This window comes from Empidonax traillii, unplaced genomic scaffold (assembly GCF_003031625.1).
Source record: "Empidonax traillii isolate 1590-97213 ecotype Southwest subspecies unplaced genomic scaffold, ASM303162v1 scaffold94:size1391941, whole genome shotgun sequence".
Taxonomy (NCBI): Eukaryota; Metazoa; Chordata; class Aves; order Passeriformes; family Tyrannidae; genus Empidonax; species Empidonax traillii.
The window spans coordinates 445,469-462,565 of NW_020955287.1; the positions used below are offsets into that span (position 1 = coordinate 445,469).

The 17,097-nt window shown below is 44.1% G+C and overlaps 1 protein-coding gene across 1 annotated transcript in view; it reads left to right on the forward strand.

Moving 5' to 3' along the window:
• The first annotated feature begins 215 nt into the window (after window positions 1-215).
• COLEC12 (collectin subfamily member 12) overlaps window positions 216-17,097 on the forward strand; it is a 100,116-nt gene continuing 83,234 nt past the window's right edge. The window contains exons 1-2 of the mRNA XM_027881738.1: window positions 216-269; window positions 12,600-12,650. Coding sequence (XP_027737539.1) covers window positions 263-269; window positions 12,600-12,650 — 58 coding nt within the window. The 5' untranslated portion in view covers window positions 216-262. The remainder of the gene's footprint in view (window positions 270-12,599; window positions 12,651-17,097) is intronic.

The window sequence follows — 17,097 nt, forward strand, 5'->3', positions numbered from 1 at the left end:
CCCGGCCGCGGCCCCTTCCCCGGGGCGGAGGGAGGGAGGCGGGGCCGAGCCGTGCTCCGCGGGGCTGGCGGCGAGAGCGCGGTGCCGCCGGCGGCCGAGCAGCGACGGCGAGCGGAGCGGCAGCGGCCGGGGCTGCGCAGCGGGGCCGCGCCCGGACCCCGGCATGGCCCGGCAGTAGCGGGGAGCGCTCCGCCGTCCGCCGCTCCCGGCGGCAGCCCCCGCCGCGCCCCGTCCGTCCTATGAGACCCGCCCCGGCGCCAAGATGAAAGGTAGGGACGGGAGCAGGGCGGCCGCTTCTCCGCCAGCACACGTGCGCCGCGGGCACCGCGCACCGGGCACCGGCAGGCAGGGAACGGGCAGCGCGGAGTGGGATCGGCGGCGTCCGGGAAGAGTGTGCGGGAGGGGAGCAGGCGGCGGTCAGGGTGCGGGCAGGACAGCGTGCGGACGACGTGCGGACAGGGCAGCATGTGGACAGTCTGCATCGTGGGGGGATTTCGGGCAGGGTGCAGGCAGGGCGGTCAGTGGGGAGGGTGCCAGCGGGATAAGCCGCGCGCTGTCGGGACACCGGGCAGGCAGGCAGGTGGCGGGCAGGGCACGCCGGCTGTGGGCAGGGCACGGGCAGCCGGTGCCGGGAGGGGCAGAGCGCGGGTCTCACCGCCACCCCAGGGCACGCGTGGGGCCGGCCCGGCTGCGGACGAGCCCTGGCCCCGCGCACCGGAGGCTGCGCTGCCGCCGCGGCTCGGTTTGTGTCGGCCAGTGCCGGTCCGGGAGAGGGTGTCCTTGTGCGAGCGTGCGTGTCCCGTCATGAGTGCGCTCCCCAGCACGTTTTCTCTCGGCACCCAACTTTTATCTTCCCCCTCGCCGGCGCCCGGAGAAGAAGACTTGTGTTTCCCCCCTGGCTTATTTGTTTATTTTTTGCCAGCGTTTTGCGATGTTCTTCTAAACATCTGGCAGTGATTAGGTGCCAGTAGAGGCTTAACTGGCTTGTGAAATGTATTTGGCGTATTTCTCCTCAACATCCACCGCCTGGAAAATTTTTGATCTTTGCTTTGCATCTGTTCAAACTGAAACTTTGTTTCTTTTGCTTTTTCCCCTCTTTTCCTCCCTTCCCTCTCACTTTGTTTTAAATGGGGGAACCATGCAAGTTCTAGCAAAGTTCTACAAAGTTGTGACAGAGGTATTACCTACTCTAAAATTAAATAAAGAAGCAGATTGCCAACTTGCTACACGGTAACCTAGTAAAGATGTGTTGGGGGGGTTGCAAGAAAGCCTTCTGTTTATGAAAATCGATAGCCTTGCATCAAAAGGCATAGACTTTTCACACTGGGGAGTACTTACAATGAAGACATCAAAGGAAATTATGAAAAGTTTAGGAATTAGTTGGGAGTTTGTGAGACTCAAATCTAGTTTTGTTTCAGATGCAAAAATAAACTTGAAGGATGGAAGGAAAAAAACCCATACATACAAGAAAATTGCTTTTGGGCACCAGTGTGCCTGTTCTTGGATTGCAGAGTTTTATTCCAGATGCCAGGAGGCCAGTAAACATCATGATAGTTACACTGAGTTTCCAGAGTCTGGGACACCAAATGATGTGATTATTTATTCACTTGCCAGAGTAGCTGCCTGAAGGGAGGAAAAACTTTTTGGGGGCATTTATTTTGCAAGCCCACACACACTATTAAGTTACTTCTGACACTGTGGCATGGTGTCTCTCCAGGACCATGCAACATATTAAAAATAATGTATTTACAGTGTTCTTTATTTATAGGGTGCTCTTGCCAAAAAATTTGTCATCACTTTGCCATTATCAGCATAAGTGTAAATAGCAGGAACAAACCAGTACAATGAGGATCCATTGATATAAAACAGTGACTGTTATCACTGAAGGCCTTACGCTCCATTCTTTGGGGGGCTTTTGGGGAGAGGCAGGATGCAAAGGACCAAGGGTGGCAATAACATATAATGCAACTTGCATCTCCTTCTGTTCTGCCTCCATTGCTTTTTGCAAAGCAGAGAAGTGGCATTTGCAGGGAAGATGTTTTGCCTGCTGGGAGCACTTGCTGGTGCCCCACACTCCATTGAGAGAGAGTGCTAGTCCTTACCATTTGGTTCCCTGAGAGTGATCACAGCTATCTTATTTCTTTCCCTCACAGAGTTACAGAAATCAGTAATAAAACATGCAGAGAAGAATACTTAAATGACTGTGCTAATAACAAGAGAAAAGAGAAGCTTCAAACAAATCATCACACCAAGTGCCATTGTCAGTGGTACGGAAGTCAGAGGGCCAAACCAAATCTTGACTTGGTGATTTCCTTTTCTGGGTACAGATTTGGTTTTTCATGTTTTGTCTTTACACTTGATGGTGGTGATAATTGTATGACTGTAGATCTTGGTGTAGTTAAACATTTTTCTCAATAACAACAAAATGATCTGTTGATTGCAGCTGTCTCTGTATCTACTCTCTCTGGAGAATGGATGAATATCTAAATAATTACATCACTAAATATCTGTAAGGAATAAATTATATTTCCCATTGCTGGTATTCGTAATGTGTTATGTTTTAAATCAGTAAAACAAATTACGTATAATATGCTGGCAGTTTAATTTCCAGCAAACAACACTGAGCTCACAAACTTTGTGATTATTTTTTTTACTAATAATTCATGTGATTTATATAGGGACTTGACTGCTTTAGGATCAGATTTATCTTTATCAAATGATACTTCTAAGTTGTAGTTATTTATTGGGGTATGAAGGATTATTTGTTGCCTGGGAAACAAATGAAAGCAGCTTCCTCATAGTCAAACACCACCACATGCTTGAAAACATTGGCCCTAATTTAAGACAGGGACAAGCATTGCTAAAACTGAGAACTTCTTCCCATATATCTGTGATATATTTTGTCATTACTACTTTAAACTCTATCTGTAATCACTGCTGTCATGAGAGTGCTGGTAATAAGTATTTTCAACTGAAATACGGATACCTTTTGTATAATGACTTAATACTAATGCCAAAAATCAGGCACTGACAAAGTCAACGTGGTCATTTTGGGACTGTTGCTCCAGGATGCCAGAGAAGCTCTTAATTGTGATACCTGAAGTAGCTCAGCTGCTTCTTTCCATTACTCTGTTGCTTGCTCTGCCTCTTCCTCCATCTCCTGCTTCTTCTTCTCCTCCTCTTTCTCTTCCTCTGCCATCACAAGCACCTTGCTATGTACTCCTTGTATAATGATGGTACTGGAGGGCAGATTGTCTGGGATCCTGTGCTGGAGAACTGGAATGTGACTGAATACCCTGTCCTGTGCAGTTCCTCTCATTTGATAAGAAAGATGCACAGGGAGAAACAGGTTTGTCCTTGGTAGAGTTCCACTAAAATCAGTGGAGCCTGCACTGCCTCAGGAATGGCCTAGCCTGAAAGCTCAGCTTTCTTAGCGTCAACCAGTTTACTTAAAGACAGTTTAAGGTGCTTACTGCACAGTTTTCAGTAGATAGAGTACACTGACCTTTCACAGGATGTGCCACTTCAGTTTACCCTAAGTTGGCCTTATACAGCGAACACTATATCAGACAGTTAATGAGATATCAGCCCATATTGCTAAAATTGTCTCTTCTGTGTTTTATCTTGAAGCCTGTATGTAATCTGAAGGTAAAGCCTACATTTGCAAAAGCTGAGTGTGGACATAAGTTCAGTTGTTCTTTCTTGACTGCCTTGAAAAGACTTTATTTATACGAGGTTTACTTTCTTGATGGATTTTGTCTTTAACTGGTTTGATGCCATGATGCAACTGCTATTTTTAAAGACTAAAGGAATAAAATTTCTAATTTTCTAATATTTCAGAAAAGTATATCTCTCTTTTTTTTTTCTCTCTCATCTTTGTATGCACCAAATCAAACGAACAGTCATCTGCAGATAGGTCTTTCCTGGGTAGAAACTTCAAACTATGAATTTTTAAAAAAATCCCATCCTGAGCATTTTGCAGAAGCCGGAAAGCATCTGAAAAACCAAGGATTAGAAGTGGAGTGATCCAGTAACCTTTACTTAGTCCAGTTATAACAGAGCTTATATGAATATAGTGACATAAACATGAAACATATGCAGGAGGTCTGAGTGTTGTGTGTTGGATGTGTCACAGGACCCTAACACAGAAGTTCAAAGGCATGAGCAGTTATAATAAATGTGTGATACAACACAGAACAAATCCTGAGCAATGCTACTATATAGACAGTGTGTATCCTGAACTGGTTGGTAGCACAGAGGATTTTAGACAAACGGATGAGAGAAATGCAAGCATACATTGAAGGATATTCTTATTAATGATATAGAGGAAAACAGAGTGTTAGAAGCTATGAAATTGCAAGAGAAATCTGTTATTGCACAGATAGAAATATTACTGTACATCTGCAAAGGATATTGAGCAGAATTAATATATAAGCTATTTTCAACAGGCGTATTTTCAGTAAGAAGTTGTAATTGTTCATCTTTGCTTTCAATCTTCTACTTTCCCAGCCACAAAGGACTAAGAATAGCATGGGCAAGCCTATCCCTGTGAATAAGGGAGTTATCTAAAATCTCCTGTGGCTCTTTCTTCTCCTACTTTGGACAACATAAATTTATTTTAGACTGATTTCACTACAGTTGAGGGCTGAACAGAGCCCCTTTTTTGTCACAACCACTAAAGAGTTTGCTTAGATTCGCACTCAAAGACCGTTGTGCCCAGAGATTGACACTTGCCTGCTAGGATAAGGAGGCAAAGGTAATCTTCCATAGAGAGAGCTGATCAGGCTTTGCAGAGATAAAAGAGTAAAATAAAGAGAGCTAGAAGAAATGTCAAGGATGAAAGCAGTTCAGTACTGCAAAGGATGCATGCCCAGTTATCTTCAGCTTCACAAAACGTTCCTTATCTGGAGGTTCTGTGTGTCAGAACAGAGAATCTCTCCTTCCAGCCCTCCCCCTTGGAAAGCAAAATAAAGACGCTTTTTACAAGGCACTGAAAGTGAACCTGATCCTGCTCAAAATGTGAGTGTGGTCTGTATGAGTGAGGGAGAACCTAAGATGAATTGTCTTTGGAGTTCGACTGCTTCCACCTGAAACTGTAATCCCTTTCGGTGCATAAATTTGAGGTGAAGACTGGGACGTCACTGAGGAACAAAGTGAATGAGTTATGGGAGGTAATAGAGACGTGCTGTTAGGAATGTGCATACCATTTTAATGCTGCTGTTAATTGCCTCCTCTGCCATACAGACAGGGAGGCACGATTTTTCAGTGCACTAATGAGAACAGATCTGTTTGCTCTTAAATCGTTATGCTGAAATATGATATGATTTAAACTTTTAACTTCTAAGGTTGACCCTCCACACCATGCAACTGCTTCTACCCCCAGTCCTGTAATGATGCTGTGTGGCACTTACAGGCTAACATATTTTGTTCAAGAAACACCCTTATTTACTGGCTTCATTTTGTGCCTTAAAAGCAAAACTAGAGCCATTGTCGGTATACCTCTGAATTTCATAATCCGTGGGGGTTGGGTGTTCTTAATGTGAGCGCTTGCATTTTTTGGGCATAGTAGTAGGGGAGAAGATTGAGACCAGGGTACTGAAATGCACCCGTTTGTGATGGTTCTTTGTTTTGTTTGTTTTATGCATGTGTTAGGTGATGAGAGACACAATCTGAGTTTTAGGATATGTGCAAAGAGAGGATCTCTGCTCTAGAACCTTGCCTTTTTCAGTCTGTATGCTGAAATCAGATAAATTCCCAGATCAGCAATCTGAAGGATAGATCTGGGAAAGAGCCTCAGTCTTGTTGCCAGAATCCAAGCTCAAACAGCATCCCAAAGGATGCTTTGGGATGCAGGGAGATGGGCTCTCTTCCAGGACTGCCTCAGCTGAACCTCTACCACGGCTGCCCTAAAGACCAGATACTCTGCAAATGCAGAATCCATGTAATCCCTGTCCAAAGAGCTTACTGCGTGACAAGTTGGACAAAGAAAGGGATGGATAATACAGACAAGACACTCAGAGCAACAACTGTGACATTGTGAGTGTGACATGTCAGCTGGGGACCTTGTCCATAGGGAATTGTTTTAAGTGTGGGGCAGGATTTTATGAGGGAGAGCTTATCAAAATAGAGGCAGAGAGAAAGAACTTGACTATGAAAAGAGCCTATAAGGAAAAAGCAGTGGAGAAGGGCAGAAGAGGACTAGTGAAATGGAGCATCTGTGAAGAGAAGTGAATGACCAGCCCATTAGCACAAGCAGGAGACTGTCTAGAATAAAAGCTAAGAAAACCAATGGAAACCAATTAGACTGATGAAGTCATCAACATCTGAAGGCCACAGCTGTTTGCTGTGCTTCTGCTGGCTCTGTTTCACCTCTAGGTCAGCACTCTGAATGTAGACCCAGTTAACAGTGACCAGAAATGCATATAAATCTCGTGGCTGCTCAAAAAGCTTTTGAAATGTGATATGAGAAAGATATTGGTGTTTGCTGTTCTCATCTGTCTGAACAGTTGTTAACATTATAGAAACCTCACAAGTGGATGAGTTCCTTCTTTTCACCAAAAGAGTGCTGAGATGGAGAGAGCGGGCAGGAGTAGCTTTTTGACACTGACTCCTCATTAAGGAGATGCACTTGTTAAACGGTTCTGAGCAGAGTTCTTCATCCACACTGATTTATGGGTCAAAAAGAGGAATATCATGTTTTTTCAACTAGTTGGTACAGCTTCTTTCCAAATGGTACAAGTAAGTATCTGTTCTTGCTAATAATACAATGATTTTTACAGAGCTAAAAAAAAAAAAAATTACTTATATCTGGGATATAGCTCTATAGTTCCCATTAAGTCAGAAGGAAAGGCAGGGCCCTAACCATTAAAGCCCTTTTAGAAGGAGATTTATTTTAAAGGAAAATCTTACAACTGGATGTCATTTTTACTACAAATTAATCTTGTAGTTCTGAGTTTCCAACCTGGTACTTAGGGGTAGGTTCTAATGTACTGTAATTCAAGTTTTCAGGGGGTTATAAAGGAATTTCTAAAATCTGAGCTGAAACTTGGCATGACAATTTTCAGTCCAGATGCCTCATTCTCTCCTGGAATAGATTTCCCCAGATTTTGAAATGCAGTGTAGAATGTTGGTGTCTTTTCTTTATTTAAGACTTCAAACAAAGTCTTTAAACAAGGACTTTTTATTTATGTGCACAGCACACAAATGTTCTAGAAATTATTGGATACCATGTGTCAGCAGCCACCATACAACCCAGCACCTCTAATGGTTCTGAGATCTTGTTTGCTTCATTAGTTAATTAGGTTTACATGGCTGAGCAGGGTCTACTGTTAAAAGGTGACAGCTGGACATGTACATTAGAGCTTTCTCTAACACCTTCTGTATGCCAAGAATGGCACCCACAAAAGGAAGGGGATAAAATGAAAACAACTTCCCTAAAATCACCTTGCACCACAGGCTCCTCAGATCTGGTGCTGTTCCAGCAACAGGACCAAGTGGTGCCATGGTTATAGACCCTATATAGTCTCAGGGGCAGATTTAGCATCCTTTTTGGCTCCAGGCCAGCTCTTTCTTACTTGACCTCAGCATGACTCATAAGTGGTCCATGATTAATTTTTTTAAGATTTAAGAACAAGAATGAGAAATTAAACAGTTCTACTCCACAGATTTTTGCTTTGCCTCTAGCAAATTAATCAAATGAGAGTCTAATTTGTTTTAGATTAAATGAATTCCCTCTGTTCGCTGTGTTAATCCCCAGCTGAACTGCCTTTTTGTAATTCCCACTCCCTTGAAGCATTGTACTGTATCTTATTTAACTCTACAACTGTATTTATTAGAGGTGTTGCAGTAATAACTTATGACTGCAGGGCAAGTGGAATTTGGCATTGGTACTCGGTGGGGCACAGATATTGCCAAAATACCTCAAAGCTTTTTTTTTTTGACCAGAACTCTTGCTGGGCACTGACTCCCAAGATATCTGAATATCTGATGTATTACTACTCAGCTACAATGAGACACTCATTTGTAGCATTCTGCTGTAAGCTCCCCATGATAATCTGTTGTAGCATCGAAGGAGACTCTTGTAAACCTGATGAAAGAGGAGATCTCTGGTGGTCCTTCCCCTACATGGTTAAAAATACAATTGGTTGCTCACATGTGTTTCTGTTCTGCCCAAAGTTCACCTTTTTTATGGACCTTACTTCTGCCAGAGCTCTGTAGAAGTCGATGGAATAAGAAACCAGCTTTTCATCTTTCTTTGTCTTTCCTGTTCTGGATTCCCTATCTTTTGGGTCACAGCTAAGATCTTGGTAGAGAATCTTATAACAAAATTATGGCTCATCTTCCCAGAACTAAAGAGTTAATTCTTCTGTCTGGGACATATCAATAGATTCTGTTTAATTGTCTGCTTCAAGGAGGACTCTGGCCTTTATATTTTTCACCCATGAAATAAGCCTTGCTTGTATATTAATGTGTATGTATGTAACAGAAATACTTGCACTCATTCCAGTCATTCTCTTTGTAACTGAGAAGGGCTGGATTTAAACTAAAGAAAAATATTTCTAACCTAAAGTTCTCACAATGTCAAACAAACCCCTCCTACACCAGTTTCAGCCTCAATCAAGTATGGGCACCACTGATGTAAAAAGAAAATTTCTTTTTCTTATATCAGCTACTGGTGCTCAAAACTCATGAATCTCTGCCACACCAGTTTCTGATACTGCCTTTAAAAGTGTAAGTTATTAAAGCATGCTGGAGGTTTTCTTACTATTTGCTTTCCTACTTGGTGTGTATTTTCTTAACCTCTGTAATTCATAACAGATCACATTTTCATAGTTTTCTCTAGAAAAGCTGTTGCCTTTTCAATAAAAACTTAGGTTCTCTTGTGTTTTCCTGATGCAGAGATACCAGGAAGCTTTGAGATTTTTGTAGAACTTGTGACAAAACTTTAATATTTCCAGCACTGGAACAGGGGGACAAGTTTCTGCTGCCTCCAGTGAGGGCAATACTGCCTGAAAAGTGTGGGAGGAGAAAGCTGGGTGCAGGGCTTTGCCTTGGGACTTAAATTTGTAGGCTTGTTTGTCAACTTCATTTTTAATATTTCAAACACATTTCTTCTGAAGTAGGACTTTCAACACATCTTAGTCTCTTTTTCCAAAATGCTGTTCATTTCTGAATGTTTAGTCTAAGCTTGCTTTCTTCCATCTTTATTTCCCTTAAACTTGTTACATTACAGTTAATATTGTGAGATGTTGTATTTACACGATTCGAGCAAAGTGCCTAGTGGCAGCTGTGACTGAAAGACCTCTGATCTTTGTCTGTGAAATAATTTTCATAGACTTGCCCTAAAATACATTGCTGCCCCTTGCAAGACCACCTCACAGGGACTGAAAAATGTTTTATGCGATGTTTGAAATTTTAATGAGCAGGGAGCTGGGTCACTACTTGACAAAACTGTCCTTACCCATCTCCGCTTCTGTGTTTCAAACACCACAAGTGCCCTTCAAAATTAGGAGACTAATAAATAAAGTATCCAAAGCTTAAGAAAAAACTCCAGCCCTAGCAAGAACAACATGCAGTGCTGCAAATATTGAAAAGCACTTTTTTTTAACTGTGTGTATAGAAATATCTAAAATATATGTATATAAAAATATATATGTTGCAAATATAGAAAAGGCCAAAGAAACAACAATGCGATTATGAAAGTGTGGCCAGAGGCCAATGCAATTGGGCTAAGCATGGAAAACAGGACAACTAGGGGAGAAGCTGGCAGCCTGGGAGTAAGGTCTTGGAGACGTGGAGTGGAATGAAGTCGCAGGATTTAAAGACAGCCTGACTGTATACATCAGATATGAATCGGATAAGCCAGGTTACACTCCTGAGAAACAAAGGAGGCAATTGTGCTACAGCCTGATAGCAGGAGAGGGCAGGAAGCTAAGGGCTCTGGAGCTGATATCTTATTTTGTGCAGCATTCTGTCTTTTGTACGAGAGGGGAAGATTTTTCCTGAGTAGCTCATGGCTGGGATGAGGAGCTTGGTTGTTGATGGTTTATTAGTATTTGTCATGTTTTGTTGGGTGACCTTGTCTTCAAATAACATTCAGTACAACTGTGAGAGTTTGTTTGGTTTGGTTTGGTTTTTTTAAAGGTTTCTTTCTGCCTTCAAAGGCAGCATGTGTTTGTTTTGCCTGAGGAGCATCCACTGGCTCTTCCACTTCTTAAATGTTCTTCTGAATTGGAGGTGTAGCTTAAGATGCAGACAGGAGCGCCACTGGCACTAAACAAAATGTGTCACCTGGTGAAGAATATGTTTTTAGCTGTGTCGTCTGAGTAAAGGGTGATGTTCTGCAAAATGATCTATTTCATGGACTCCTCTACTGCTTCAGGCAAAGTCTCCCTCAGACTTCTGTGTGTGGCACCTTGCAGGTCAGAAGGTGGAGCAAGTCAGTTTTTCTGCTGGACATGCACTCATATCATTTAGGCTTTGTTGAGCCTGAATGCAGACTGAATCTTTACCTTTGAATTCATCTCCCCAAGGCTCTGAGGTGGCCCAAGTTAGCTGCGGCAGCAGTTAGCACAGTTTCATGATGCAGAGGAGTCTGATCATGTACACTAAGTCTGTGGACAAAAAAAGGTCTATCTAAGCACAGACTTAGCACTCCACCCTATCTGTCTGCATTTAGCTTACTTTTCCACTTCAAGTCATTAAGTGTTCCCTTCTGGTGAACCCCTTGACTGGCCCTTGAGCTTCTGTTTCCTGTGCTCTCCTCAAGTCAGGGAAAGGCCTGGATGGAAAGGTTGCAAGCTTCCTCAGCATCCTGTTCTGGAAGGGTGGCACAAGGTCACCAGCAGCCGCTGAATCACCCGGGAGTGCTGAATCAGCCTCCCCGCCACTGCAATGCAAACGAAAGCCCAGAAGAAGCTGGATTTTGGACAGCAGGGATTGCCGTCAGATGCCAGCAGTGTTTTGCACAGCATGGAGGCAGGCTTGCCTGCGTGTTTGCTGGAAATCACAGCAGAGACAAGTGTTTCTCCAGCTTGGAGTGGGCTGAGAAGCACCGTCTGCCACTTGGGAAGCCATGTCCTAGGTCGTGTTTAAAGAGGGTCCCGTGGAGGCTTCTCCCAGTGCGAAAATGGTGTGTTTCAGAGAGGGAATGGGTCTAGTCTGCTCCCTGTAGGGAACAGGAAAACGGGAGAAGAGCTGCCTGGGCTTTGCTGCCCTCCCTGGCAGTTGGTTGCCTGGTGCAGAGGCTGTGCTGATGGCAGTGCAGGGCTTTTTGCCTTTCCTGATTCAGCAGAACAAGGAATTGTGTTGGTAGAAGGAAGCTGAACATGTGAACACAAACATATCCTTTTTTTTTTTTATTAAAGAAGTCATGGGTGTATTTCTTTTGCTGATGCCAGCCTTTTCCTTTGCTGCTAAAAGGGAGAGGAGAGAAGGAAGAGGAGAGAAATGAAGCTTCTGACAAAATAAAGTCATGATTATTAGCATATTACTGCTTGCTAACTTAAAGGTGAGAACAAAAGGCTTAATGAAATCACTGAACAATAGAATATCCTGAGTTGGAAGGGGCCCACAAGGATCATCAAGTCCAACTCCTGGCCCTGCACAGGGCAGCCTCCAGAATCACGTCATGTGCCTCGGAGCATTATCCAAATGCTTCCTGAATTCAGGCAGCCTTGGTGCTGTGACCACTTCCCTGGTGAACCTGATATTTTCCTAATATTCAACCTGCCCTTACACAGCTTCATGTCATCCACTTGGGACTCCTCACTGGTCACCACAGAGAAGAGATCAAGGCCTGCCCCTCCTCTTCCCCGCTTGAGGAAGCTCTGGACTATGATGAGGTCTCCACTCGTTCTCCCTTTCTCCAGGCTGAACTAACCAAGTGACCTGAGCCACTTCTCATACAGCTTCCCCTCTAGACCCTTCAAAATCATCACCCTCTTGTTTTTTATTTTTCTCATCTGCTTGAGTTTATCAGTTCTATTTCCTATTTTTCATCGGATCTTGCAAGTTCAAGCCGAGCTAGTGCCCATGGGAGGTGGTGGATGTATGGATGGATGGATGGATGGATGGATGGATGGATGGATGGATGGACAACTTTCCCCTCTGACTCCTCTCTCATTACTTGTCATGGCTGTATGTGGCACTTTGTGTAAAAGGCCAAACTGGTGCGTGTGTAGCCTGAGCCCAGTTCCTGCACAGCACAGGCAGCTGGCTGGAGTGAGTGCTGTGGTCTGGGTGAGCCTGCCCAAGCAGCATGCTGGTGACAATTATGGCTGTCATTGTGATGAGGGGCATGTCTGCTCTGCTCTGTCCTTAATTGGCCAAGCAGGCCCTACAATAACTACGAGGTGATAAATCTGCACAATTTGTAATCTGAAATTCTGCTGGGGATTCTGATTGGGGGAAAGGCTCTGAACTGCCTTTGCTACTTGAAGACAGAGGTGGGATATGAGCAACATAGAGGAAGATCAGTAACAGGCCTAACAAATCAATTAAAGTTACATTAATTCATAAACATTTAAGTGTAAAAACTTCTTCCCATCTTTTCCCAGTGCTAGTATTAATAATCTGCTGCTGTGTCTTTCTTTCTCCAGACGATTTTGCAGAGGAGGAGGAGGTGCAGTCCTTCGGCTACAAGAGGTTTGGTAAGTGGCAGCAGGTCTTTCATCTTGCTATTGCGTAGTGCTTAGGGTAAATCAAACATCTGCTATGAAAATCTTTATTGCTGGCAACATCAAAACATACAGGTGCAGTGCCATCATCCACTTTAGTCTAATATCATCCCAAAGGAAAGTGTGATTTTTAGACTTGATTTGTTTTCTTGACAAACATAAAGCTTCAGAAATAGCTCTGATCAGAAACAAGCAGTGTTTTGTTTCATTATTTGATCATTAGCATCATGAAAATGTAGCCCACACCTGAACAGAAATGAATATGCATGCTGTAAAAATGGGTCAATGCTTCTTACATGTCCTCTGCCCAGCTGGCCATTGCTTCAGCCCACACATGGATGTGCAGCAGGTTTTATAGGTGTTCCCAAGAGTGGTTGCATGGGATGTTCTTTAGACTTGCAGAGGTTGTACTGCCAGCTGGGCCAAAATATATGCTGTGGACTCCTCTCAAAAGAAAAGCACATGATATGGATGCATTCTAATGTCAAAAATTATTAGAATGAGCTTGGTTACTTATTTCCTTTTTCCCATTTCTTTTCTTTTTGATGTTTGTTTACCCAAAATGGTCTTCTCATGTAAGGAAGGCAGTGCCAAGCATCTGTGCGCAGCAGGTCAGCAGCTTTCAAGGCCCCTCTTTTCAAGGCTCTTGTGATCTCTTTCTCTCAGGAGAATGTTTCAGTCTCGGCAGTCAACAGTTTCACCCAGGGCAGGCTGATGCCTGTCGCTGTGACAAGGGGAAGGTGACATGGTATTCTCTGAGCTCCCACAATGCCAACTCTGTCTTGGAGCAGCCAGGGAGGCTCATCATCCAAGCTGCTAGCTGCCTTTGCAACTGTAAGCTATCAGAATAATAGTTCACCTTATTTTTTCTCTCCTGGGAAAGTGGCTGCAACAAGAGTTACTTTCAACGACCCCACTTGGCAAGCAGATAGGAAAAGCAGGCTGAAAATAAAAAATGAAAAACAAGTCAACAATTCCTTACATCCCAAAAGGAGCAGAGGGAGGCAGCATGAGGAGATGTGGCATTTGGGAGGTGGGAATCACATTCACATGACCTTTTCTACCCCCTGAACTACTCCACTGCACCCTGCTGTTGAGCTTTATTTTGGATAGATCAGCCAACCACAGAGCCAGCATCTGTGGCTTGGAAAGTCCTGCCATAAGGCTGTGCACAGGGTTTTTTCCTACTCTTTTTTTGTTGTTGTTGTTGTTCTGGATTAAGCCCTGGAATAGCAAAAAGGGAAAAAAAACCCTTGAGAAATAGGAAGAGATATTAACTGTTTATTTCTGTCACCTCCAGATGAGTAAAAAATATTAAGCTTCATTAACAGCTATAGAAATAGTTTCCCTCTGTGTTGTCCTCTACCTAGCTATCCCTGGTCAGCATGCTCCTGCAGTTAACAGCGAAAGGATTTAGCAAGGAGCAGGTACTCCATTATCCTTACTATCCCAGTAACGAGTGCACTGTTGTGACATGACAGTGTTTTTGCATATTAACTTGCTTTCATTTCTGTCTTCCTCATGGATATTGTGATGCCACCAATGTGAGTTATTTCTCTCCTTAGAAATGCAAGAGTATTTCCAGAAATGCTGTGCTGCTGCACTTGGTGGGGCAGTGTGGAGGGCGCAGAGAGCCAGCAGCCTGGCAGCGGTGGGAGGAGATTTCACCACAGGAGGAGGAGTCAGTTCCACCCTTAGGAAACAACCATAACTGCCATATTCTCCATGAAAACAGCATCGCTGTGGTCAGGGAGGTGTCCCAGATGTGTGCAGTACAGAAGAAGAGCCTTGACCAAAGGGAGAATGGGGTCATGAAGCCATAACGTTGGCACTGGTGAGAGTTGTGTAATTCAGTGGTGTTCCAATCCAAGAAGTCTTCTTTGTCCATACTATTTTGGAGCCCAAACTTCTTCCCATACCCCTTTCCTTATCTTTCCTAGCATCAAGGGGCAGCAGAGGGAGAAGCTAGGCTGACCTGGTTTCCGTAAATACCTGCAGCAGCATCCTGGTGTTCATGCTTTTTTGTCCCCTAAAGGGGTTATTTCCCCTTCTTCATAAAACCTGACTCAATGTGTTTCCATTTCTAACATCCCTGATGCATTTCCAGGCAGTCTCTGAGCAACCTCTGGAGTGAGTGGGATCCACGTGCCTTCAACAGTGCTGGCTGCTTCACTTGGCACTGGGCTCCTCCATGCAGGAAGGTGACCTGCACATCTTTTAAGGACTGCAAATTCAGTGGACAGCTGAGTCAGCATTTCCAGTGAAGTACCAGAGTTTGTTCTTGGGGCCATAATGCAGCAGAGTAGTTGGAGCTGCTATCTAACCAGTAGAAAATGTTGTGCCTCCTGTCACAGTTGTGTTCTGTTCCCTCTTGGCCCTGTGTCCTCACTGATAAAAGAGGGCAATGTGGGGAAATCCCAAGGCAAGAACCAAGTTTTATTATACAAACCTCAATAAAAGGTCATTTTTAAAGGATTCCTGTTCTTTCTGCTTGTTGGCATTGTAGAAGTTCCAGTGCTGTTCCTGTACAGCCTGCTGGTGTGGGCAGCGATAAAAACAGCAGTGGGGTTTTTGTTTCAGGAGCCACAGTGTAAGAGAAGTTGTGTTAATATATTGTGACTGGAGCAGTCCTTGTACATCCCATTAACATGAGACATGGTAGGAGGACCATGTACCTGAAGTACCTTTGACTCCATCATTTGGAAGTGGGAGCCCATGTTTGGAGCAAAACATACTCTGAGGGGGAGAAGGCTGGACAACTGTTTTGTGAGAAACATGGCTAGCCGTGAGTCACTGCTGGCAGCTGGGAACATGTGTTGGTCAGCATTTGGCAAGCAAAGCCTTGACCAAACTGCTTTCCTAGAGTTCAGCTGAAGAGTTTATTATTAGCTGCCTTGTTGCTGGAGCCTGTAGTTTGGTTCAAGGAAGGAAGAGATCAGCAGGAGGGAAGGAGAGAGGCATTCTCCAAAAATTCTCATTTTGGGGAAGGAGCTTTTGTGAAGAGGACTGAATACACACTGTCTTGCACCACTTCCGCTTTTTCTGAATCATTCTGTCCTTCCTTCTCAGATAATTTCCGAGAATTTATCATGCTACTTTATTTTTTAGTCAGTGGAACATTAACTGGTCATAGTAAGCCAAATACGCTAAGCATAACACACTAACATATTAAAGAACAAAGAATACAGATGCACACAACTCAAAGATCCTAGGAAAATACATACCAGCATTTTTTCTTTTTTGAACCTGGGACAGATTGCTGCAGGGGGTCAGGGGGGATGAGGAAAGCAGTCTTTCCAGCTGACTGATGCTGTTTACTTCTTTCCAATGGATGCTACAGATGTGCAGGGACGCTGCCAGAAGTGTGATACTCAGCTGCAATGCCTCCAGATTGCTGCACTGAAAAAGTGAGGCAGTGTGTTTCTTATCTCTGCTACTTCATCATCAGTCAATACTCAGGCTGCTTTGAAGTTATCTGCTCCAGATAGCAAGCTAAGCCTCTCCACTGATTTTCCTCTACCAGATTGCCACCAATGCTAACTCTTTCATTAATCAGTGTCACTGGTTTGCACCACTCCATGTACACTCTGCTTTGGGAAAGAATGAATGAAAGGGCAAAACTTCCCTTTCAATATGACATGCTGTGGGGATGCTAAATCTCAGGCATGACAGCTCAAACTAGTTTCTAAATGGGTGGTAGAAGGATGAGATCTCTTTATGGCAGGGTTTGACTCTTCCCTCTGAGATTCAGGCTCTGGTCACTACCACGGGCATGGGAATTGCAGGGATTTGATGGACTCCAAGGCAGAAGATCCAATCTTCCTAACTTGTGGCATTTCATAGAATCATATAGAATCATAGAATCAACTGGGTTGGAAAAGACCTCTGAGATCATCAAGTCCAACCCTTGATCCATTACCACCATGGTTACCAGACCATGGCACTAAATGCCACATCCAGTATCATCTTCAAAACCTCCAGGGATGGTAAATCCACCACCTCCCTGGGCAACCCATTCCACTGTCTGATTACTCTCTCCATAAAAAATTTCTTTCTAATATCCTACCTAAACCTTCCCTGGTAGAGCTTAAGACCGTGCCCTCTTGTCCTACTGCTGATTGCCTGGGAGAAGAGACCAATCCCAACCTGGCTACAACCTCCTCTCAGGTAGTTGTAGAGAGTGATGAGATCTCCCCTGAGCCTCCTCCAGGCTAAACAACCACAGTTTCCTCAGCTTCTCCTTATAGGATTAGTGCTGAAGTCCCTTCACCAGCCTGGTTGCTCTTCTCTGCACCTGCTCCAGCACCTCAATATCCTTCCTGAACTGAGGGTCCCAGAACTGAACACAGCACTCAAAGTGCAGCCTCACCAGCGCTGAGTACAGGGGAAGAATCACTTCCCTGCTCCTGCTGGCCACACT